Source organism: Arachis duranensis, chromosome 3, assembly GCF_000817695.3.
Source record: "Arachis duranensis cultivar V14167 chromosome 3, aradu.V14167.gnm2.J7QH, whole genome shotgun sequence".
NCBI classification, from domain to species: Eukaryota; Viridiplantae; Streptophyta; class Magnoliopsida; order Fabales; family Fabaceae; genus Arachis; species Arachis duranensis.
Window position 1 is genome coordinate 27,312,647 of NC_029774.3, and position 25,557 is coordinate 27,338,203.

At 39.5% G+C, this 25,557-nt stretch overlaps 2 protein-coding genes across 2 annotated transcripts in view; both read left to right on the forward strand.

The window, feature by feature from the left end:
• Positions 1–508: 508 nt before the first annotated feature.
• Positions 509–1,246, forward strand: LOC107478356 (uncharacterized). Its single transcript, XM_016098498.1, has one exon. It carries the CDS (start codon positions 509–511, stop codon positions 1,244–1,246), a length of 738 nt encoding a protein of 245 aa, XP_015953984.1.
• Positions 1,247–1,566: 320 nt separating this feature from the next.
• The window catches only part of LOC107478328 (unknown seed protein USP), a 30,773-nt gene continuing 6,782 nt past the window's right edge, over positions 1,567–25,557 (forward strand). The window contains exon 1 of the mRNA XM_016098468.3: positions 1,567–1,631. Within this exon, the coding sequence (XP_015953954.2) occupies positions 1,567–1,631 (65 nt within the window). The remainder of the gene's footprint in view (positions 1,632–25,557) is intronic.

The window sequence follows — 25,557 nt, forward strand, 5'->3', positions numbered from 1 at the left end:
AGCTTCCCTCCCATTCCCAGGAAAGGTGTCCCTTTGGAGGAACGGGAAGTGACAACACGAGAATAATGCAGGAGCTATACCACAGGGTGAAAAACTTGGAGCAAGAGCTAGCAAACAGAGAGCACTACTAACCCGCCCCGAACCAACCTCGTTTTCGATCTCCTCAAAGGAGGGGGGAAACCAGGGAAAGAAGCTCCCGGAGAGACCGCTCCAGATGTACACCACCCCCCGATCCCAGTCAGAGGGCCAGGGGGAAAGTAGGGAAGTACCAAGGAGACGGCAAGACCCCATAATCTACACTCGACCCCGAGTGAGACATACAGAAGAGAACTGAGAAGATAGTAGGGAGAGACCAAGGAGGCGGTGACAAACCGTAATCATGGGGGCAACCCCTTTTCACCAATCCATGCTCGAGGTCCGGCTATCGAAACATTTCGACAAGCCAACGGATATGAGGTACGACGAGACCCAGGACCACTAGGAACACCTAACGGCCTTTGAGGCAAGGATGAACCTGGAGGGTGTGGGCGATGAGGTGAGATGTCGCGCCTTTCCCGTGACCTTGGCGGGACCGGCAATCCGTTGGTTTAACGCCCTCCCTCAAGGCTCTGTAACGACTTTTACGGACATAACCCGCGCTTTTCTGGCTCAGTTCACCACGCGCATTGCCAAAGCAAAGCACCTGATCAACTTGCTGTGGGTGACACAAAGAAGCGGAGAACCGACTAGGAAGTACCTGGACAGGTTCAACGATGAATGCCTGGAGATCGAAGGCCTGACCGACTCAGTGGCCAGCTTGTGTCTGACAAACAGGTTGTTGAACAAAGACTATAGGAAACACCTCACCACCAAGCCTGTGTGGACAATGCAAGAAATCCAAAATGTGGCTAGAGAGTACATCAACGACGAGGAGGTCAGCCAGGTCATGGCAGCCAACAAGCGGCAACCCACCTATCACCCTGCTCGTCAGCCCGGTAACGGGGAATGGCCTAAGGAGCACTCCAAGGACGGAACGCCAGCTAAAACCATTAAGACGTTCCCCCGAGCAGGAAAGTTCACTAACTACACCACCCTAACGGCCCCGATCGTTAAGGTGTACCAGCATATAGCCGACAAAGGCATCTTGTCGAAGCCTCGCCAACTCAAGGACAGAACCGAAGGGAACAAGAACCTCTACTGTGACTACCACAAGGGCTTCGGCCATAAAACCCAAGATTGTTTTTACTTGAAGGACGTTCTGGAGTAGGCGATCCAGGAAGGCAAGCTAGCGGAGTTCTCGCACCTCATAAGAGAACCCAGGAGGCTAGAGCAATACCGATCTAGCAACGACAGGAGCCGTGTCATGAAACCAAGGCAAGAACCCGAAGAGGACAACAACCGTGGTCTCACCATCGTGAATCTCGTAGTCGGGAGGGATGTGGCACCAAGGTCTAAGTCGGCAACGAAGAAAAATGTTAAGGTCCTGGCCATGTCATCAGCTAGCCAAAGGCCGTTCCCCAGGAAAATCCCAACGATATCGTTCAGACCGGAGGACCAATGCTTCCACGACCTGCCGAAAAACCCCCCATGGTAAACACAGCAAGAGTGGGAACCGGTTTGGTCAGGCGAATTCTCGTTGACACTGGAGCCGACTCAAACATCCTGTTCCAAAACGTGTTTGACGCCCTTGGTCTCCGAGAAACCGACTTAAGAACTCACCAGCACGGTGTGGTCGGCTTAGAGGATAATTTTATGAAAACTGATGGAATAATCTCCCTCCTGGTGTCCATAGGGGCAAGTCAAGGAAAGAGGTCACTAATGGCAGAATTTGTCATCCTGAGGGACTCCACGGCTTACAACCTTATCTTGGGGAGGAATATGAACAACGAGTTTGGGGCGATAATATGTACCAAGCTACTGACAATGAAGAACCTCATCTTTGGAAGGAAAACCATCAATGAGTTTAGAGCGATAATATGTACCAAGCTACTGATGATGAAGTTTGTGGCAGATGATGGATCAGTTAGATCCATCAGGGAAGATCTAGAGACGGCGGTTGCGTGCGACGACGCCAACCTTTCCCTAAGGAAGAAGTCAAAGGAGGCATCCGGGGTCTTCCTAGCCTACCTGGATGCCAGGGTTGACAACAAACCAAGGCCAGAGCCTGAAGCAGACCTGGAAAAGTTCAGGGTCAGTGACTCGGAAGATAAGTTCACCTTTGTGAATAGAAACCTTCCCCACAACTTGAAAGAGCATTTGATGGAAATGATCCGAGCAAATGGCGATCTGTTTGCTTGGATGCCAGCCGACATGCCAAGGATCGACCCCCGGTTCATGTCACACCACCTGGCCGTGAAGGCAGAGGCCAAGCCCGTAGCCCAAAGACGAAGGAAGATGACACAGAAGAGAGCCAACAAGGTTGCCAAGCAAATGGCCAGCTTGCTAGAAGCAGGGTTCATCCGAGAGCTAGACTACTCAACCTGGCTATCGAATGTAGTCCTGGTTAAGAATGCCAACAGAAAGTGGAGGATGTGTGTAGACTACTCCGACCTCAACAAGGCATGGCCCAAGGACTCCTTCCCCTTCCCCAACATTGACGCTCTAGTGGACGGGGCCGCGGGATATCGCTTCCTGAGTTTCATGGACGCATATTCTGGTTACAACCAGATCCTGATGCACCGACCAGATGAAGAAAAAACGGCATTCATAATGCCAAGTGGCACCTACTGCTACAGGGTAATGCCATTTGGATTAAAGAATGCAGGAGCAACCTATTAAAGGTTAATGAGTAAAGTCTTCAGCGAACTTATCGGGAAGTCAGTGGAGGTGTATGTGGACGGCATCTTGGTAAAGACCGGCCGGTCGAAAAACCTAATTGGGGACCTAAAGACCGTGTTCACGTCCTTCCGACAACATAATATGAGACTTAACCCTCTCAAGTGCGCCTTTGCCATGGAGGCCAGAAAGTTCTTGGGTTTCATGATAACTCAGAGGGGAGTGGATGCCAACCCTGAGAAGTGCGAGGCGATCCTGCAAATGACGAGCCCGAGGTGCGTTAAGGACACACAAAGGCTGGTCGGAAGACTCACGGCCCTATTCCCGCTTTCTCGGAGCATCGGCAGCCAAAGCCCTGCCATTCTTCAACTTGATGAAAAAAGGAATAGTTTTTGAATAGACCCCATCATGCGAGGAGGCTTTCAACCTCTTCAAGAGCATACTCTCGCCACCCCCAGTCCTCGGCAAACCCAGGGATGGTGAGACACTGTTCTTGTACTTGGCGGTAACAGATGAAGCCTTGGCGGCTGTCTTGGTACGAGTGGAAGGAAAAACCCAACAGCCGTTTTACTTTGTCAGTAAAGCGCTGCAAGGGACAGAGCTAAGGTATAGCAAGCTGGAAAAGTTAGCATATGCACTATTGACTTCATCTCGAAGGTTGCGACAGTACTTCCAGGGTCATCAAGTGATCGTTAGAACGGACCAAGCGACATGCCAGGTCTTGCAAAAATCCGACCTAACCGGAAGGATGATGACCTAGGCAATCGAGCTATCTCAATATGACCTACAATATGAGCCTAGACATTCAATCAAGGCCCAGGCCATGGCAGACTTTCTGGTTGAAGTCACTGGAAATCCCCACGAAACCCCGGGCACGCGGTGGAAACTCCATGTTGACGGAGCTTCCAACCAGACCTCTGGGAGGGCAGGAATAATCCTTGAGAGCCCAACAGGGATAGTGTACGAGCAATCCGTCAAGTTCGATTTTCCGGTCTCTAACAACCAGGTGGAATACGAGACCCTAATTGGTGGCCTGCTGTTGTCAAAAGAAGTCGGGGTAATAAGAGTAGAGGTGAACAGCGACTCTCAAGTCGTCACCTCCCAAATCAATGGAACTTACCCAGCCAAAGACCCTCTACTGCAAAAATACCTGGAAAAATTTTGGGACCTAAGAAAGAACTTTGAGCAGGTCCTGGTGCAGCACATTCCAAGAGTGAGGAACACACGAGCCGACCTCCTATCCAAATTGGCTAGTACAAAGCCTAGAATGGGAAACTGCTCTTTGATCCAGGGGTTAGTGAAGGAACTGACAGTCGCCCTGTGCGTGACCCGAGAAGATGTCATACCCTCATGGGTGGACCCAATTGCTGATTTTTTGGAAAGCAGGAAGCTCCCCGACAATGACAAGGCAGTAAAGGCATTGAGAAGGGAGGCAGCCAAGTACATAATAATACAAGGCCAGCTATACAAGAGAGGGTTGAACCAACCCTTGTTGAAGTGCTTGCGACCCGACCAGATGGACTACATACTAAGAGAAGTCCATGAGGGATGTTGCGGCCACCACATCGGAGAAAGGCTTTGGCCCGGAAGCTCGTGAGGGCCGGCTACTTTTGGCCCTCGATGATGATGGATTCCCAAGAATTCTTCAAGAGATGCAAGAAGTTCCAAGAAAATGCAAATTTTCGTAAGACCCCGGCATCTGAGCTAAGTTTTCTTATGGCCTCCTGGCCTTTTAGCTAGTGAGGCATTGACCTTTTGGGACCATTCCCGGTAGGGCCCGGGCAGGTTAAGTACCTGATCGTGGCTATTGATTACTATCTAAAGTGGGTCAAAGCGGAGCCACTAGCCAGCATTTCATCAGCAAACTGCCGTAAGTTCATGTGGAGACAGGTAATCTCCAGATTTGGAATCCCAGAGACCGTAATATCAGACAATGGAACGCAATTTGTGGACAAGAATTTCAGGGAGTTCCTCACAGGTCTGGGTGTAAAACAGAGGTTCTCATCAGTGGAGCACCCACAAAATAATGGCCAAGTGGAAGCAGCAAACAAAGTCATCTTCCATGGCATCAAAAGGCGACTTGACCAGAAGAAGGGTTCGTGGGCAGACGAACTAGCGTCAGTCCTATGGTAATATAGAACAACACCTCAATCCTCCACCAGGAAAATCCCTTTACGACTTACCTATGGGGTTGACGGAGTTATCCCTGTGGAAGTCGGGGAGCCTAGTCCACGACATCTCCTGGGTGGAGTTGAGAAAGCTGTAGAGAAGGACTTGATCGACGAAACCAGGAAAATGACGCACTTGTCGGAAGTGGCGTTAAAGCAGAGAATAGCGCTCCGTTACAACACCAGGGTATTAAGGAAGACCTTTGAGCCAAATGACCTGGTCCTACGACGCAACGACGTAGGCCTCCACACCCCCGGGGAAGGCAAGCTGGCTGCCAATTGGGAAGGTCCATACAGAGTGAGGGAAGTGGTCGGTAACGGGGCTTACAAATTGAAGCGTCTAGACGAGAAGGAGGTACCCTGAACATGGAACGTGGCAAACTTGACAAGGTTCTACTCCTAGCATCCAAAACGGCCACCCGTACCCCTGATTCAGTAACATCTGTTTTACTTTATGTTGGATTATTGTCAATTTTTTATTTTTGTCAATCATTTAATATATTCCTTTTTCACTTTATTTCTATTCGTATCTTTATCTGACTTGCCAACTAACCGGTCTACTGAGATTACGGCCTCTCGGGACTGATCACCCCGGAAGCCAACGACACCGTCAACACTACAATACACGGCTACAAAAATAAGCCACAGTTTGAAATTTTGTAAAATATGAAAGCCACCGACTGGCTTCCCCAATTACCAATGACAATGGAACAGTACATAACTAGAAGATTACCAAACAAATTTGACCAAAAACGGTAAATAGACCGACAATTACAAAAATGGTAAACAAATTTTCAATCACCAATAACAAAACGGTAAACGAGTTATAGAAATTACAAAAGGGTTCAAAGATCTACACAAAACTATTACACAAGTTCAAAATAACATACCAGTAAAAATACATCACTTCTTCGAAATGTCAACAATTTGACCATCTCGGATAGTCTTGAACGCTCCAATCGCAGAAGTGTCGAAGTCGGGAGAAAGCAGCTTGACCTGGGCCTTAATCGCCTCCTCGGTCCCATTAATCACCTACATCACCTTCTTCACCGTATCCTTATTTTTCTTCCTCAGGTCGGCAGCCTCCTACTTTAGCCCAGCAACGGCAACCTCCTGCTTTAGCCCAACAACCTCATCTTTAGCACTATTGGCCGATTTCTCGACCTTTTCAAGCTTGGCCTCCAAAGCAGTAACCTTAGCCTGAGCTGCAGAAGTTTCGGTGCGAGCAGAGTTAAGCTGAGACTCTAGGGTCATCTCCCGCTCTGTAAGACGAGCGACTGCTTCGTCAGAGGTCTCCAGTTTCCCCTCTGAGTCGGCTAGCTTCTCCTTTAAGACCCCAACCTCAGCCTTCAGCCTCTCAACCTCCCGAAGGGTTTGGTGATACTTCTTGTCTAAGGACCCAACCTGCGTCAGATCGGCTCGGCTTTCCTCGAAATGGTCGTGGCCCGCAACATACATCGGTAGATCCACCTAGCCTGAGCGCCCAGGTCCCCATCATGAAAGAATTCATCAGTGTCGGGCATGAGCTGCAAGTCAATGAAACCCCCATCGTCAAAATTCTTCTCCATAACAGTGAGTGACCCCTCAGGACTAGAGGCCGGCTTCCGCTTGCGAGGATTGTCGTCTATAGTGACATCGGGACCTTCTCCAGCCGGGTCTACCTCAAGAGGCACCACTCCGCTACTGCTCGGACCAGTCATTACGATGGGACGGCTAGGCCCCATAGGGGGAGAGGAGGAAGAGCTGATTGTGCTTTGGCATTTGGGGAGGACGGATGCTTGGCAGCTGTGTCACAGAGCTATCCTCACTATACTCAGAAAGGAATTGGGCCATCAAATCCTCAAGTCCAGTGTGTTCGGCGGCCATGTCCACTGCAGTAGACACAACAACCCGTCAGCTTGGAAAAAAAAAAGAAAAAGAGGAGAAGGGCAACACAACCAACTGACCACTTACCTATATAACCTCTACCCATCTCCCGGTCACCCATTAAAAGATGAGGGTTGATGTTGTTCTTGTTAAAAAAAGGCCACCAACACGTCAGCAATGTTCTTATCCCGCTGAGTAAGGTCTTTGTATGTAACCTTCGTAAAAGCGTTGGACCCGGACCCGAAACTCCAGTAGGTCAGAATTCGCCGCTCCCCTTCCAGGGTCAACTAGAAAGGATGATGACCCTCGACGGGTCGGACCTTAAAATACTTATCTTTAAAACCACGAAATGAATCTTTAAACACCCCAAATATTCATCTGCCCCGAGTAGACCAGAAGGACATAAACCCCTTCTTGTGTCTTCCCTCTTTGGAAGGGTTAGTCAAGACAAACAACCATAAGAACACCTCCACAGAGGCCGGCAGGTTTAGGTACTCGTAGACCATCTCAAAACACCGGATGGCCGCCCAACTGTTCGGATGCAACTGCGACAGGGCCACATCGCACCAGTTAAGAAGCACCATTTGGAAAGGGGAAAAGGGGATGCGAACCCCCAGAACGGTGAACATCACTTTACACATCCAGATCCAATCAGCAATTCGGGGGATGTTAAGATTAAGCTGGCATATGCGCTAGTGGGCGGCAGGAACAAACACCTCATAGTGTCCCTCCTCATCTTGGTCGCGAAGACGAAACTCCATGAGATCCTCTAAGGTTATTTGTGAAGGTGTATCCTTCACATCTGAGGTGATCCAGGCGTATCTGTCATCATGGGGCCTCGGAAGAGGAAGTTGTGCCAAACTTACAATGGAGGCACCACTCAAGATCAGACTACAAGGTCGGTAGGTGAGAAAAACAAGAACTAACGCTAAATGCTACGATGAGTCTATCTACAGTTAAACCAAGGCTAAATCTATAGCTAAATAAAGACAAAAAATTAGGAACCTAAATGGAACCCCCTATCATTTACCTAACATTGTCAAAACTCAAAAATGCAAATCTAACACTTAATCCAAACAAGCACAAACAGGGAAGAGCATACAAGCAGCATAAGCATGAGGCAAGATTGAGAAGCAGGAAAGAAAGAAGAAACTTACCAGAATAGTGATGATGATCGAAAGGAGCGGCGTAATCTTGAGAAAGTTTTGGTGAAACAGGAACAATTTAGAATAAAGTGACTTTAGAGAGTGTGGAAGGGAAATGAGGAGTTTTTGGTGGTAATCTGGAAGTAGGAAACTGAAACACAAAAGCAGGGAGAACTAAATAATAACGGAAGCCTGGGAGCGCAAAAGACAGGGGAAAAATGGTCATTCTGCGCAGGGTTCAAATCAGCAATTAAGAACATTAAATGCCTGGCGTGGAGAACGAGGCAACAAATGACATTCCCTCGAGGCGATGAAACCCACTTGCGCGTAGAAGGCACGCCCCAATCACGAGCGGCCGACGCAGCGACGATACGACAGAAGGAGATCAGAATGCGCCAACAACGGCGCTCACGGCCGTAGCTGGGGCGTTGGGGGTACTGTTCCGACCCGGCTCAGCTGGCATAATACCCCAGCCCAGAAATACGTCCCGACAGGCACCTCGAACCCAAACCAAGAGGCCGACCCGACGCTTCCACCCCTCCAGCAAAGCACCTGATAGCTGGGGGAAAGGAAACTTTCTGGAAGGCGGGTCTGCTCCTGTGGGACCCGCGCTAGGTGCAGAGTATATAGGGGGATGGCCCTACCCCTCCCTGAGGTACGTCACCATACCCTCACTCTTACTGCCATATGTACGGATCCTGACTTGAGCATCGGATTCCTTTTTGCATATAGCTCCCCCCTCTCCAACTCCACAACTCGTGAGATCGCGAGGCTTCAACCATCTATTCTTCCACACGAATTCGGGAGGTCCATCCATTCGTCAGCAGCCAAGGTCCAGATTTCCCTCGTCTCTCTTACCGCTCCGTTCACCCGACAAACCGAACAGAATTTATGTCAAAATGACATAATATTATTAGAGGTGTTTATGGATTGGATGAAATCGAGTTTGTTTTTACCTAAATTCGGTTCTAAATATACACTGGATTTATTTTTTAGACCCTAACTCGGTTTTAGACCCGATGAAATCTAAATATTTTTGGGCCACAACTATACCAGGTCTAACCCGGGTGAAAACCGAGTCTTTAAAGTTTTAACAATAATTTATAAAAAAAAACTTATTTATAAAGAAACTTAACCCTAAATGCTTTAAATAGCAATATTTCAATACACAATATTTTAAACGGCAACAAAAATCATTTATTCTTAAATAATTAAATATATAATATATGAGTATTTTTTATTTATTAAAATTAATTATTATGCAAATAGCAACAGAAGGATCAGGTTGATGAATCATAGTGGTGACAGGGGTAGCATCTTCCTCATAAACAACAATGGCATTACCTCTTCCAAGCATCATAGAGGGATTCTACCTCTTTCTGCTTGAAGGTCTGAACATCTGTCATTAGCTTAGTCCATCTCTGCGAGGAGGAGAACCTGTTCAGAAATTTGTTAACAGCCTTATCCCAAGTGTTCACACTTCCTCTGGGGTTCATAAATCCACCATAGCTTTGCTTGATCATTCAAAGCAAATGGAAAGAGTATTCGCTTGGAGATTTCAAGCTCTATTCCATTGGTCTCTACTGTGTCACAGAACTACAGAAGGTCAGAGATGAATTTATTGGGGTCTTCCTGTGGGTGTCCATGAAATTGGCAATATTGCTGCATCAGCATGATCAGTAGGGGAGGCAAAATGGGTTGAACTCGTCGGGCCGATCCGCTAAATCCGCTGAAAAAGACGGATCATACTAGGATTTGAAATCTGTCAAATTAAAAAAATTCGCCAAACCCGCAAAATTTTTATGCAAATTTTTTTTATAATATTAAAAATTATATTAAAATGATATTTTAAATAGTTAAACTATAATGGAGTTAATATGTTTTCTGATTTCAATGTTATTATATGATTATAATTATTCAATATATAAAAAATTACTATATAGTATATATTAGGAGTGGCAATGCGGGCCGGCCTGCCCTACCAACTAAAGTGGGTACAAAATGCTAGCCGTTTGACTTTGTTTTGTTTTTTGAAAAATAAAATAAATTAAAATTAACAAAAAATAACAATTAAACAATTAAATACAAGTAAAAAATAGTCAAATTATAATATAATTTTTTTACTATCTTTTTAAAATTTTTAATTTCAATAAAATTGTTCAAAATAATATTTGTCAATAGAACCATCTTTATTTTAAAAAATAAATCACATCATTTGAACATATATACGAAATTATAAAATAAAATAAATAAAGTCACATAATTGAAACATATATACATAATTTGGCAAATTTTTTTAATTGGACAAGTCTAAAGTTCTAGCGTGACCCACCTTTTTTAGCGGGTTTGGTGGGTCGGTCCGACGAATTCGACCCATTTTACTACCCCTAATATATATATATATACCAGTTGGCCCTGGTGATGATAGAAAAGGGAAAAGGGGAAGAAGGAGGAAGAAGGAGGCAAAAGCAAATGTCAGAAAAATGAATGCAGATGCAAGAACAAGGAAATAAATATGAAGTTAGATGCGGCGGTAGTCCGCACGCATATGCAAGTTAGGTATGAGGTTAGATGTGGCGGTAGTCCGCACACATATGCAGATCAGAAAAGTAAATATGAAAATACGAAAATGAAGAACTGAAATTTTATTGAATGATTGGAAAAGAAAGAAGAGGGAAGAAGAAGAGCTGGAGAGCTTACAAGGGAACTCTCAGAGCTTCTCTCACTAACTTCTCTCTATGTATAAGTAAACTAAAAGGGTGCCTTACAATGAGAACAAGGTCTCCTTTTATAATTGAAGATACTACTGTTTCTACAGTACAGGTGAAGATGACCGGTACTATTTCTACAGTACATGTTGATATGATTTTAAATTAAGTGATTACATAAATTTTGAGATTAAAGGCTAATCCTCTCCGAGGTCAATTCCAAAGCAGTCATCTTCATTTTGATTATAACTGCTTGAGGATTCTGCTGATGAAGTAGGATTTTCTTTGTGTTTTTCATCTTCTTCGATCATCTGCATGATTTGCTGAAGGTGTTTTGCCAATGATTCTTTTGATTGAGCTCCTGTAAGGGCTGCAGCTATTTGAGCTTTCTGATTGAGAAACGAAGCCGTTTCCAGATCTGAAACCTTCTGACTGTGTGGATTGTTTTTGAACCATTCTCTGATCTTATCTGGATAGGCCATTGATGAATCAAATTGAGACCACCATTTTACGTAACCATGCCTTTGTAGGATTGGAAGTGATTTGCAGTGGTCTGATTTTGCATATTTGTATTGCCAGGAAAATACCCATGCTAGTGAAAATTTTGAGAAAAATTTTAACATTACAGGAATACATGATTCCTGACTGTAAATTTTGATTGAAAAAGTTTATACCCTTCATCTGTTGGTGAGGGTAGAATTTCTGGGATTGGCCCAAAGAAGTCCCACCATTGGTAGAACCAATTTGTAAAAACATAATTGGTTTTTCTTTTAAAATAGATTAACCATGAATGTCTATACTGAGTATTTTGAAACCAAAATACTTTAGTCCAGGCTTCCATGTTGTCCTAATAATTAAAACCTATTGGGTCATAATTTTGAGAAAATTTTTGAATTTTGTTTAGGTTGTTCCCAAATTATTTTGGGGACAAAATTCTGAGGATTTGGATAGTTGAATGGGTTATAAATTAAGGATTGGTTTTATCCTTGTAATGTTTAATAGATACTGAGTCATTATCTATTAAGATGAATTCGTAAAATTGGCAGGTTTTGTTGGGTGCTAAAGGCCTGAAGTGGAACCCAGTAGGAAAAATCTTTGGGATGACTTTGTTTGGTGAGCTATCCCAGAATTCAGGCTCCATATGGATAATGTTTGAGGTTTTGTTTGTAGACATGTAATTGGTTTGGGCTTTTTGTGTTTTGGTAGAGGTTGAGGATGTTTGGGGTGTCTGGACAATAGCCTTTTCTTTTGGTATTTGTATGACTATTTTATGATTGGCCATTTGGGATATCAATTGAGCCAAGTCAATTTCTTCATCTGACTCGTTGGAAATGTCAGCCCAAGACTTTTTGTTGAGTTTAGTGAGACCTTGGTCTTGTAAGACCGAGAAGGTTTCAATTGGGAAGGCATAGTCTGCCTTAGTTTGTTTGGCTTGGTTGTTTGTGGGTTCAACGGATTATTGAGTGGGTTGTTGGGTAGATGACCCAGATTGTTGAGTAGGCTATTAGGTAGATGACCCTGTTGGGGTGCTAGACCCAGATCTTCTGATTGGCCCGGGTAGGGCTAGACGAACGCCTCTGCCTCTTGCTGAGGCTAAAGTTGCCTTTTTAGGCATCATTTTTTTGCTTGTCCCCCTGCAAATATTCACGTGTGAGAAAGTCAGGGAGAGAGTTTGAGTTGCCGTTGATGTGCTCAATATCAAAATAAAAAACGCTTAATATAGCTTGCCATCTGGCAAAAACTTGTTTCGATGTAAGATTTTTAACATCATTTTGTAAAACATCTTTAGCCGATTTACAGTCAACTCGGACTAAAAATTTTTGATTGAGTAAGTCAGATTGAAATTTTGTGATGCATAAGACAATGGCTAAAATTTCTTTTTTGATAGTGGAATATTTTTGTTGAGTAGTATTCCAATGTTTTGATGTAAATGCAATGATACATTCTTTATCATGCAATTTTTGTTTTAAGATACCACCATATCCTAAATCTGATGCATCAGTTTCCACTATTTTGAATGCCTGAGGAACAAGTAGGTATAGACAAGGGAGATTCTGGACTTTGGTTTTAAGAAATCTAATAATATCGGAATGTTTGTCCGTCCAAGGTGGAGGATTCTTCTTAAGCCTATCATGGAGGGGCTTAATGAGATTGTTAAGATTCGGGATGAAATGTGAAACATAATTGAGACATCCTAGGAACCTCTGGAGCTGATGTTTATCAAGGATATAATCTGAAAACTTTTTTGCAAACAAAATTGACCTTTCATTAGGAGTTATTGTTCCCTGGAAAATCATATGATCAAAAAAGCAGATTTTTGTCTGAAAAAGAATAATTTTTTATTTAGAAATAGCGAGTCCATTTTTTTGGATGATGTACATAAAAGTTTTAACATGTTTGAAATGATCATCCAGATTTTGGGAGAAGATTAAGACATCATTAATATAAATAATTGCAAAGTTTGAGTATGGGTTGAAAATATCGTTCATGATTTTCTGAAATTCGGAAGGGGCATTTTTCAGACCAAAAGGCATTACATTCCATTCATATTGCCCAAATGGAACTGTAAATGCCGTTTTATATCGGTCTGATTCAGTGATTTGGATTTGCCAAAAATGTTTGCTAAGTTTAACCTATTAAGCAAATCCTTTTTGTTTGGGATGGGGTAACGAATCCATTGTAAAGCTTGATTCAAAGGTTTGTAATTGATGACAAGCCTGGGAGTTCCTCGTTCTATCTCAGCTTGTTTATTAACATAAAAAGCAGAGCAAGACCAAGGACTCTTGCTAGGACGAATTAACCTTTTATCCAAAAGATCTTTAATTTCTTTTTGACAATGCTGTAAAAGCTGCTCATTCATTTGAATGGGGTGAGCTTTTGTAGGGATTTTTGATTCTTTGAAATCCTTTTTATAGGGAAGATCAACAATGTGTTCTTTCCTATTCCAGAAGGCATGAGGCAAATCAGAACAAATAGACTTTTCAATGTGATTTGAAAGATTTTTTATTTTTTCTTGAATCTTTGGTTGAGTAAGTTGTGATTCAAGGGTTTTGAAAGAGATTTCTTCTTTTAAAAAACAAATCTGTTTGGTTTTGGATTCAATTAGGTTTAGAGATCTTTGTTTTGGCGAGTCTAAGAACTCAAAGAAAGTTACCTATCCTCCCACAAAAGAGGTAAGTCCAGGAAAATCTGCCAGATATGGAAACAAAAGATTTATGAAAGGTATCCCCAAAACTACATTATTTTTTATATTTTTTGCTATAATGAAATCGGTGGGAATTCTGATATTTCCCTTTTCAATAAAGACATTGGTTATTTTAAAATTGATACTTAGCCTTTCGCCCGTTATTGAGCTAAGACGTTCAGTAGTTTTTTCGAAATATTTTGTGGGGATCAGACCTTCCTTAATACAGTTTGAATCTGCACCTGAGTCAAAGAGTGCTATGGTGTCGAAAACAAAATCTTTAACGACAATTCGGACATTTACGCGATACTTCATGAAAGAGAACACATTTATTATTCTCAAAATTTCTTTTCCCTCATTGTCGTTAGAGATCTTATTTTCTTGTTTGTTAGAGCACTCAGTTTGGTTTAAAAGAGAACCAAGTTCTTCATCACTAGATTCTTCCTCTTGTATTAATTGTGAGAGAATGAGATGATGATTGTCTTGATTTCTTTTGATTTTCTGGATTTCTCTCTTAAGATTGTTAACCTCAGTTTGGAGGTCCTGAATGGTTATGGGACGAATAACTTATTTTTCTAATTTTTTGAAAATAGGATTGACATCATATTTATTACTAAGGACCAAAATTTTGGGGTTTTTTTCTCCTTTTGTAAAGATTTTTTTAGTTTCAAAAGGAAGTCTTTCTTTTGTTCTAGATTGTCAATAGCCTCTATAGCATCAAATAAGAGATCTTGATCTTTGGATAAAACATTAATTTGCTTGATATCTGAATCTGAGGATGACTCAACATCATCAACTTGGATGTTGTTGATATTATCATCCGAAGATTCTGGCCCAGAGTTATCATCTGAACTATCGATCATAAGATTATTAATCTGTTCCTCAATCTGCGGATCAAGGTTCAGATTATTAATCTTCCCTTTTAACTGACAATATTTGCTAACATGTCCAGGTTTTTTACATGTATAACAAATAATGGGGTTTTTTGGGGATACTTTTGGAAATTCTTTTGGAAACCTGTTTCATTTTTAGGTTTTTGAAAACCTTTTTTGGATCTTCTGAAATTCTTTTCAGGATTAGGTTTAAAAATTTTTTGATTGGATGGTCTTTTAGATTTCCTTGGATGACAAGCAGGAAGACCAAATTGTTCACAGAAAGTTTCCAAATCGATACAATTTTGGATTTTCTCACGAGCAAGTTGCCTTTGGATTTTATCATCTTGACATATCTTTAGGGCAACCTTTTGGATGAAAGAAATGAATTGGCCATAGCTTAACTCATCATAGGGTATTATCCCATCTGGGGTTAAGCTCCGAATTTTGTCCCTTACTTTATCTCCCAAGGATTTGGAAAGTCCATCAAGGAACTTTTCTTTCCAGAAAGGTTGTTGACTGTCTTTTCTGGTATAGACCCTAGTAAAAAAGGTGTCCTTATACCATCGAAAATCAGATAAAGTTTTGCATCTGAGATTGGAAAGTAGCTCAGCAGATCGGTCTTTCCAAAGAGATGGATCACCTATGAAGTGGCTTGCTATGGTAAAGATTAAGGTATTGACAGCATCAGAGATAGGTTCCCCGTCGTCTCCAATGATGGGTTCGTTCTGATCATTAACTTTTATGGCGAAAAAGATTGAGTGCTTTTAGTTATCAGAGAGGTAGTTATCCCACCATCCCTTTAGTTGGCCACTGAACCCGGAAACAATAACATTGGCTATAACTTCTTCAGAGGTTTCATGGGCTGCTTGATAGGCTGTGCCTACCATTGTCATATGCTGAAGCATACTCATGATATTATATTCCGTTTTGCCGTCTATGTTCCATTCATAGACATTATTGGCATTGAAGCTAACAAAACCTAGTTCTCTTTCTTCGAGAGCTATATCTGGAGCGAAAACTCGATTATAACCATACGCAGAGGGTTTGGTTAAACCCTTCCACTTGGTTAGAGAGTTGGTCATAATAGGGCTGACTTTGAGGGATGACTTGCCAGAATCATCACTTTGCTCGGAGCAAGATTCATTGGACTCATGGTAGAGGGCATTAATGGCTTTAGATGAGCGTGTTTGAATACAAGAAGTAGACTCACCAGAGTTTGTAGGGGTTTCAGGGACAGTGGTAAAACGATTTAAAAGTTGATCAATTTTTTGAATAACTTCTGAATCGCCAGATTCTTGTTTTAAAATGGAAGTTTTAAGACTTTTTTTGCCTTGCTACTCATTTTGAAAGGTTTAAAAAGGGGTTTCTCAATACTTTTAGAAGTAGAGGCTAGAGACGTTTTTCAAAGAGAAAGTAGATCCTGAAGAGGAAAGGTTGTCACCCAAGCATTGTAAAAATCTATTGGTATAATTTGATTGCTCAATGAGATTTTTAATATCTTTAGGGGCGACAGCTTCATCCACATTCTTTGATTTAAAGGGAGAGGCCATAACAGGGTTATGTTCTTCCGTATTTGAAATAATAAAAGCTCCTTTTGGAGGAAACTCAGATCTGACTAAGTTCCCATATTTGACTTTCCAAGTTTAAATAACATTTGCTGAAAGTGAAGTTTTTTTGGTTTTGAAAGGATAATCAATGTTATTTTTGATGGAATAAGCATGAAACCATTCAAAATAAGGAATATGCATTCTAACTTCATTTAAAAAATTATAGTACTTTTCTTTGAATGATGAGATTTGAGCAGCTGTGTAAGTACATAAATACCATTCTCTTTAGAGGTCATACTCTTCAGAGTAAAGGTTTTTATGTAAGGCTTTTCTGTTTATAACAAATTCTGTATTACTCATTGGGCATCATTCCTAGAAGAGTATTGGGCATCAGCCATAGATGAGTATGTTGGAGATTGAATAGAAGATTCTATTTCAACATCATCATCTGAATGCTTTCCATCGGTTTGATAAACTGCTTGAGAAATGTTTGAATTATTTTGTAAACAAGAAATATGCATTTCAGAATTTACTGGTCTCGAAATTTTTGAAAATTGAGATTGAGAAGTCACTGAAAAAGATCTTCTTGCTGAAGCAAAATCATTAGATGTTCCTGCTTCAGATCTAGAGGAAAAAGAGTTCCGTATGTCGAAGAAAATCTCTACTTTCCCTGATTCATCCTGTTTTATTTCTCGCAAGAGAGGTGCTTGCCTAGGTTGCGTTGGGATGGCTCAGTCAATTGACCATGACTGGGGGAGGTCAATTTCATCCCATCTTATGAGCCTTGGGATCATGACATTGGCCTTTGTCATGTCTGTGACAAACAAAGTAGTTTCAAGATCTTGGGACTTAAGAAGGACTCTTGAATTACAAGTGTGCATGACCTTGTATTGAATCATATAGATTAGAGTGGCTGGAATGGACCTTCATTCATGTTGAGACCATGAATTCAGATGTTTAGGAAAAGAGAGTCAAGAATGTTAAGGTCTAACAGGCTGACCGTTTTGTTTGGAAAATAGTTGAAGTAAACCGGACCGTGTCCTAGACTTGTTTCAACTGTTCCGATTAAGGAGTCTTGGAAGTCATTGTGTCTAATATCTCTCAGACACATGAGGATAGAGGCATTCAAACCTTCTCGTATGAGTGGTTTAACTGCAACTTGGACACACCCTATATGAAGATATCTGTAGTGACGAACATGTTCTCTACCAGATTGTTTGGTCAGAAGATGGAATTCTTCACCAGAATCTGGTCTTAGAAGAATGTTGTTCTCAGCGGTTTTAATGATATAGTCTGATTTTCTTTTGTTGTCATCAGGGACATATAACTCATCTTGAGGAATCTTGGGTATTTCCCAATTGTCAATTGCTTGATTGATATCTTCGAAGCAGACTTCTTCTTCAAAGATATCGTGTTTGGGGGAAAGTTTCTCAGGACGAGCAACTTTCTCAGTAAGGGAATTGGAAGAAGAATGGATAGGAGAGGAGGAGGAGGAAGACGGTGAGAAAAAGGAAAGGCGTCTAGAGAGAGCGGAAAAGTTTAGACATGATTTCATAAAATCTGATATCATAGCCCTCCTTTGGTTCAGAGAGAACATATATATTATCACTAAACTATCACTCAAATTTTTGAATCTGGGTTTTAACTCTTTTTTTATCCTTTAAATCCATAGCCACCAGGATTTCTTACGTTTGGATCTTATCTCTTTCAAGGACATCGTCAAATTAGCCTTACTGCCCAAACTCCAGGGTCTTACTGCTATAGCCCCATTGAGTGATAGGATTAAACAGCCTGTACTTCTAGATTTAAAGTGTTTATGTATAAAAATTAAGTTTACAAACACATAGAGAGAAGTTAGTGAGAGAAGCTCTGAGAGTTCCCTTGTAAGCTCTCCAGCTCTTCTTCTTCCCTCTTCTTTTTTTTCCAATCATTCAATAAAACTTCAGTTCTTCATTTTAGTGTTTTCATGTTTATTTTTCTGCATCTGCATATGTGTGCGGACTACCGCCACATCTAACCTCATACCTAACCTGCATATGCGTGCGGACTACCGCCGCATCTAACTTCATATTTATTTCCTTGTTCTTGCATCTGCATTCATTTTTCTGACATTTGCTTTTGCCTTCATCTTCCTCCTTGTTCCCCTTTTCCCTTTTATATCCTCACTAGGGGCCAACTGGTATCAGAGCCTGATGGGAAAGTAGGAATATAAATACCATCATTAAACTATCTCTGAGGTTCATAGATCTGGGAACTTTCTGTTCATATTCTTATTTACTGTTCATGTTCTTAATTTTTATACATAAATGCTTTAAATCTAGAAGTACAGGCTGTTTAATCCTATCACTCAATGGGGCTGTAGCAGTAAGACCATGGAGTTTGGGCAGTAAGGCTAATTAGACGATGTCCTTGAAAGTGATAAGATCCAAACGTAAGAACTCCTAGTGGCTATGGATTTAAAGGATAAAAAAAGAGTTAAAAATCCAGATTCAAAAATTTGAGTGATAGTTTAGTGATAATATATATGTTCTCTCTGAACCAAAGGAGGGCTATGATATCAGATTTTATGAAATCATGTCTAAACTTTTCCGCTCTCTCTCTAGACGCATTTCCTTTTCCTCACTGTCTTCCTCCTCATCCTCTCCTATCCATTCTTCTTCCAATCCCCTTACTGAGAAAGTTGCTCGTCCTGAGGAACTTTCCCCCAAACACAATATCTTTGAAGAAGAAGTCTGCTTCGAAGATATCAATGAAGTAATTGACAATTGGGAAATACCCAAGATCCCTCAAGAAGAGTTATATGTCCCTAATGACAACAAAAGAAAATCAGACTATATCATTAAAACTACTGAGAACAACATTCCTCTAGGACCAGATTATGGTGAAGAATTCCATCTTCTGACAAAAAAATCTGTTAGAGAACATGCTCGTCACTACAGATATCTTCATATAGGGTGTGTCCAAGTTGTAGTCAAACCACTCATACGAGAAGGTTTGAATGCCTCTATCCTCATGTGTCTGAGAGATATTAGACAGAATGACTTCCAAGACTCCTTAATCAGAACAGTTGAAACAAGTCTAGGGCACGGTCCGGTTTACTTCAACTGTTTTCCAAACAAAACGGTCAACCTATTAGACCTTAACATTCTTGACTCTCTTTTCCTAAACATTCGAATTCATGGTCTCAACATGAAAGAAGGGACCATTCCAGCCGCTCTAAACTATAGGATTTAATACAAGGTCATGAACACTTGTAATTCAAGAGTCCTTCTTAAGTCCCAAGATCGTGAAACTACTTTGTTTGTCACAGACATGACAAAGGCCAACGTCATGATCCCAAGGCTCATAAGATGGGATGAAATTTACCTCCCCTAGTCATGGTCAATTGACCGAGCCATCCCAATGCAACCTAGGCAAGCACCTCTCTTGCGAGAAATAAAACAGGATGAATCAGGGAAAATAGAGATTTTCTTCGACAGACGGAACTCTTTTTCCTCTAGATCTGAAGCACAAATATCTAATGATTTTGTTTCAGCAAGAATATCTTTTTCAGTGACTTCTCAATCTTAGTTTTCAAAAATTTTGAGACCAGTAAATTCTGAAATGCATATTTCTGGTTTACAAAATAATTCAAACATTTCTCAAGCAGTTTATCAAACCGATGGAAAGCATTCAGATGATGATGTTGAAATAGAATCTTCTATTCAATCTCCAACATACTCATCTATGGCTGATTCCCAATACTCTTCTATGAATGATGCCCAATGAGTAATATAGAATTTGTTATAAATAGAGAAGCCTTACGTAAAAACCTTTACTCTGAAGAGTATGACCTCCAAAGAGAATGGTATTTACATACTTACACAGCTGCTCAAATCTCATCATTCAAAGAAAAGTACTATAACTTTTTAAATGAAGTTAGAATGCATATTACTTTTTTTGAATGGTTTCATGCTTATTCCATCAAAAATAACATTGATTATCCTTTCAAAACCAAACAAACTTCGCTTTCAGCAAATGTTATTTCAACTTGGAAAGTCAAAGATGGGAACTTAGTCAGATCTGAGTTTTCTCCAAAAGAAGCTTTTATTATTTCAAATACGGAAGGACATAACCCTGTTATGGCCTTTCCCTTTAAATCAAAGAATGTGGATGAAGCTGTCGCTTCTAAAGATATTAAAAATCTCATTGAGCAATCAAATTATACCAATAGATTTTTACAATGCTTGGGTGACAACCTTTCCTCTTCAGGATCTACTTTCTCTTTGAAAAATATTTCTGAAGCCTCTACTTCTAAAAGTATTGAGAAACCCCTTTTTAAACCTTTCAAAATGAGTATCAAGGCAAAACAAAGTCTTAAAACCTCTATTTTAAAACAACAATCTGGTGATTCAGAAGTTATTCAAAAAATTGATCAACTTTTAAATCGTTTTACCACTATCCCTGAAACTCCTACAAACTCTGGTGAGTCTACTTCTCGTATTTAAACACGCTCATCTAAAGCCATTAATGCCCTCTGCCATGACTCTAATGAATCTTGCTTCGAGAAAAATGATGATTCTGGCAAGTCATCCCTCAAGGTCAGCCCTATTATAACCAACTCTCCAACAAAGTGGAAGGATTTAACCAAACCCTCTGCATATGGTTATAATCGAGTTTCCGCTCCAGATCTAGCTCTCGAAGAAAGAGAACTAGGTTTTGTCAACTTCAATGCCAATAATGTGTATGAATGGAACATAGACGGCAAAATGGAATATAATATCATGATTTTGCTTCAGCATATGACAATGGTAGGCACAGCCTATCAAGCAGCCCATGAAACCTCTGAAGAAGCTATAGCCAATGTTATTGTTTCCGGGTTCAGTGGCCAACTAAAGGGATGGTGGGATAACTACCTCTCTGATAACCAAAAATACTTAATCTTTTCCGCCATAAAAGTCAATGATCAGAACGAACCCATCATTGGAGATGACGGGAAACTATCCCCGATGCTGTCAATACCTTAATCTTTACCATAGCAAGCCACTTCATAGTTGATCTATCTCTTTGGAAAGACCGATCTTCTGAGCTACTTTCCAATCTCATATGCAAAACTTTGTTTGAATTTCGATGGTATAAGGACACCTTTCTTACTAGGGTCTATACCAAAGAAGACAGTCAACAACCTTTCTGGAAAGAAAAGTTTCTTGCTGGACTCCCCAAATCCCTGGGAGATAAAGTAAGGGACAAAATTCGGAGCTTAACCCCAGACGGGATAATACCCTATGATGAGTTAAGTTATGGCCAACTCATTTCTTTCATCCAAAAGGTTGCCCTAAAGATTTGTCAAGATGATAAAATCCAAAGGCAACTTGCTCGTGAGAAAATCCAAAATCGTATCGATCTGGGAACTTTCTGTGAACAATTTGGTCTTCCTGCTTGTCATCCAAGGAAATCTAAAAGACCATCCAATCAAAACATTTTAAACATAATCCTGAAAAGAATTTCAGAAGATCCAAAAAAGGTTTTCAAAAACCTAAAAATGAAACAGGTTTTCAAAAGAATTTCCAAAAGTATCCCCAAAAAAACCCCATTATTTGTTATGCATGTAAAAAACCTGGACATGTTAGCAAATATTGTTGGTTAAAAGGGAAGATTAATAATCTGAACCTTGATCCTCAGATTGAGGAACAAATTAATAATCTTATGATCAATAATTCAGATGATAACTCTGGGCCAGAATCTTCGGATGATAATATCAACAACATCCAAGTTGATGATGTTGAGTCATCCTCAGATTCAGATATCAAGCAAATTAATATTTTATCCAAAGATCAAGATCTCTTATTTGATGCTATAGAGGCTATTGAAAATCCAGAACAAAAGAAAGACTTCCTTTTGAAACTAAAAAGATCTTTACAAAAGGAGAAAAAACCCAAAAATTTGGTCCTTAACAATAAATATGATGTCAAACCTATTTTCAAAAAATTAGAAAAATAAGTTATTCGTCCCATAACCATTCAGGACCTCCAAACTGAGGTTAACAATCTTAAGAGAGAAATCCAGGAAATCAAAAGAAATCAAGACAATCATTATCTCATTCTCTCGCAATTAATACAAGAGGAAGAATCTGGTGATGAAGAACTTGGTTCTCTTTTAAACCAAACTAAGTGCTCTAAGGAACAAGAAAATAAGATCTCTAACGACAATGAGGGAAAAGAAATTTTGAGAATAATAAATGTGTTCTCTTTCATGAAGAATCGCGTAAATGTCCGAATTGTCATTAAAGATTTTGTTTTCGACACCATAGTACTCTTTGACTCAGGTGCAGATTCAAATTGTATTAAGGAAGGTCTGATCCCCACAAAATATTTCGAAAAAACTACTGAACGTCTTAGCTCAATAACGGGCGAAAGGCTAAGTATCAATTTTAAAATAACCAATGTCTTTATTGAAAAGGGAAATATCAGAATTTTCACCGATTTTATTATAGCAAAAAATATAAAAAATAATGTAGTTTTGGGGACACCTTTCAAAATACTCAATACAGACATTTATGGTTAATCTATTTTAAAAGAAAAACCAATTATGTTTTTTCAAATTGGTTCTACCAATGGTGGGACTTCTTTGGACCAATCCCAGAAATTCTACCCTCACCAACAGATGAAGGGTATAAACTTTTTCAATCAAAATTTAACAGTCAGAAATCATGTATTCCTGTAATGTTAAAATTTTTCTCAAATTTTTCACTAGCATGGGTATTTTTCTGGCAATACAAATATGCAAAATCAGACCACTGCAAATCACTTCCAACCCTACAAAGGCATGGTTACGTAAAATGGTGGTCTCAATTTGATTCACCAATGGCCTATCCAGATAAGGGCAGAGAATGGTTCAAAAACAATCCACACAGTCAGAAGATTTCAGATCCGAAAACGGCTTCGTTTCTCAATCAGAAAGCTCAAATAACTGCAGCCCTTGCAAGAGCTCAATCAAAAGAATCATTGGCAAAATACCTCAGCAAATCATGCAGATGATCGAAAAAGATAAAAAGCACAAAGAAAATCCTACTTCGTCAGCAGAATCCTCAAGCGGTTATAATCAAAACGAAGATGACTGCTTTGGAATTGACCTCGGAGAGGATTAGCCTTTAATCTCAAAATTTATGTAATTACTTAATTCAAAATCATATCAACCTATACTGTAGAAATAGTACCGGTTATTTTCACCTGTACTGTAGAAACAGTAGTATCTTCAATTATAAAACGAGACCTTGTTCTCATTGTAAGGCACCCTTTTAGTTTACAAACACATAGAGAGAAGTTAGTGAGAGAAGCTCTGAGAGTTTCCTTGTAAGCTCTCCAGCTCTTCTCCTTCCCTCTTCTTTCTTTTTCAATCATTCAATAAAACTTCAGTTCTTCATTTTCGTATTTTCATATTTACTTTTCTGCATCTGCATATGTGTGCGGACTACCGCCACATCTAACCTCATACCTAACCTGCATATGCGTGCGGACTACCGCCGCATCTAACTTCATATTTATTTCCTTGTTCTTGCATCTGCATTCATTTTTCTGACATTTGCTTTTGCCTCCTTCTTCCTCCTTCTTTCCCTTTTCCCTTTTATATCCTTACTAGGGGCCAACTGGTATCAGAGCCTGATGGAAAAGTAGGAATATAAATATTATCATTAAAATATCTCCGAGGTTCATAGATCTGGGAACTTTCTGTTCATATTCTTATTTACTGATCATGTTCTTAATTTTTATACATAAACGCTTTAAATCTGGAAGTACAGGCTGTTTAATTCTATCACTCAATGGGGCTGTAGCCAGTGACAGATCCAGAAAATTTTATTAGTGGGGGCAATACATATATATATATGACAATAATTTTTATAATTATACTTTATTATTATAAAATATAATTTGTTTTCAAATTATCTAACAAATAAATTTAAACACTAAAATAGGAATTTAAATAGGTTTTATATTTTCTTTCCATTGTCAATATAATTAAATGTTTTTCTTTTTATATATGTTATTAAACAATCATTTAAAAATTCATCTCTTATATGATTATAAAATCGACTCTTTATAATATTTATAGCGAAAAATATTTTTTAACTAATGTTGTTGTTATTGGCAAACCTAAAGCTAATTTAAAAAAAACTAATAAAAAATAATATTTTTTTGAGTCTCAATTCATTTCTATAAAAATATTTTTTTATTTTAAAAACTAAATCATTTGATTTCAGACAACATTTTCTTTTGTTTTATTTTTAATCTATTCTTTTTTTGGTCTTTCTTCAACAATTGATTAGATTTTAAAATTTTGCTACAAATTTTGATATAGACAATTTATAAAAAAAAGTTCTTTCATAATATTTAATTACATAAACATACCAAAAGTCTAAAATTATTTATAAATATTCAAATAATTTAAATATTTATTTTTTATTAATATTAAGCTAAATATATTTTTTATGGATAAACTTTTAATTTTTTATAATAAAAAGATATTTAATGGAGTCAAATTTTAGTTCTTCATTATATTTATTTAATTTTTTAATTTATTAAGCATTGAGTTAGCAAATAAAAAATAATTTTATTTTAACATTATCTATAGTATATCCACTTCTAATGATAATGGATACATCTACTAAAATTTAATTGATGTGCTTTATATTCGTGCTTTTATATATTCATTATTATTGATTAATGTTTATGTTTTGGGTCCTTTTATTTCTTTTTTATATACGGGAGAGTGTGAACCAAAGAAAAAAATTTAGTGGGATCAAATTTATTTGTTGAATAGGGGTAAATATATTTTTTTTGTGTTCTACGTGAAATTTTGTGAAATTCAATGGGGACACTTGTCCCCACACAGTTAAATGTAAATCCATCCTTCGCTGTAGCAGTAAGACCCTAGAGTTTAGACAGTAAGGTTAATTTGACGATGTCCTTGAAAGTGATAAGATCCAAACGTAAGAACTCCTGGTGGCTATGAATTTAAAGGATAAAAAAAGAGTTAAAAATCCAGATTCAAAAATTTAAGTGATAGTTTAGTGATAATATATATATTCTCTCTGAACCAAAGGAGGACTATGATATCAGATTTTATGAAATCATGTCTAAATTCTTTCGCTCTCTCTCTAGACGCCTTTCCTTTTTCTCACTGTCTTCCTCCTCCTCCTCTCCTATCCATTCTTCTTCCAATCCCCTTACTGAGAAAGTTGCTCATCCTGAAGAACTTTCCCCCAAATACAATATCTTTAAAGAAGAAGTTTGCTTCGAAGATATCAATCAAGACAATCATCAATTGTATATAT

Bases quoted from the DNA above. Each gene is read 5' to 3' on its own strand.
- LOC107478356 (XM_016098498.1), top strand. From the start codon at position 509: ATGAACCTGGAGGGTGTGGGCGATGAGGTGAGATGTCGCGCCTTTCCC.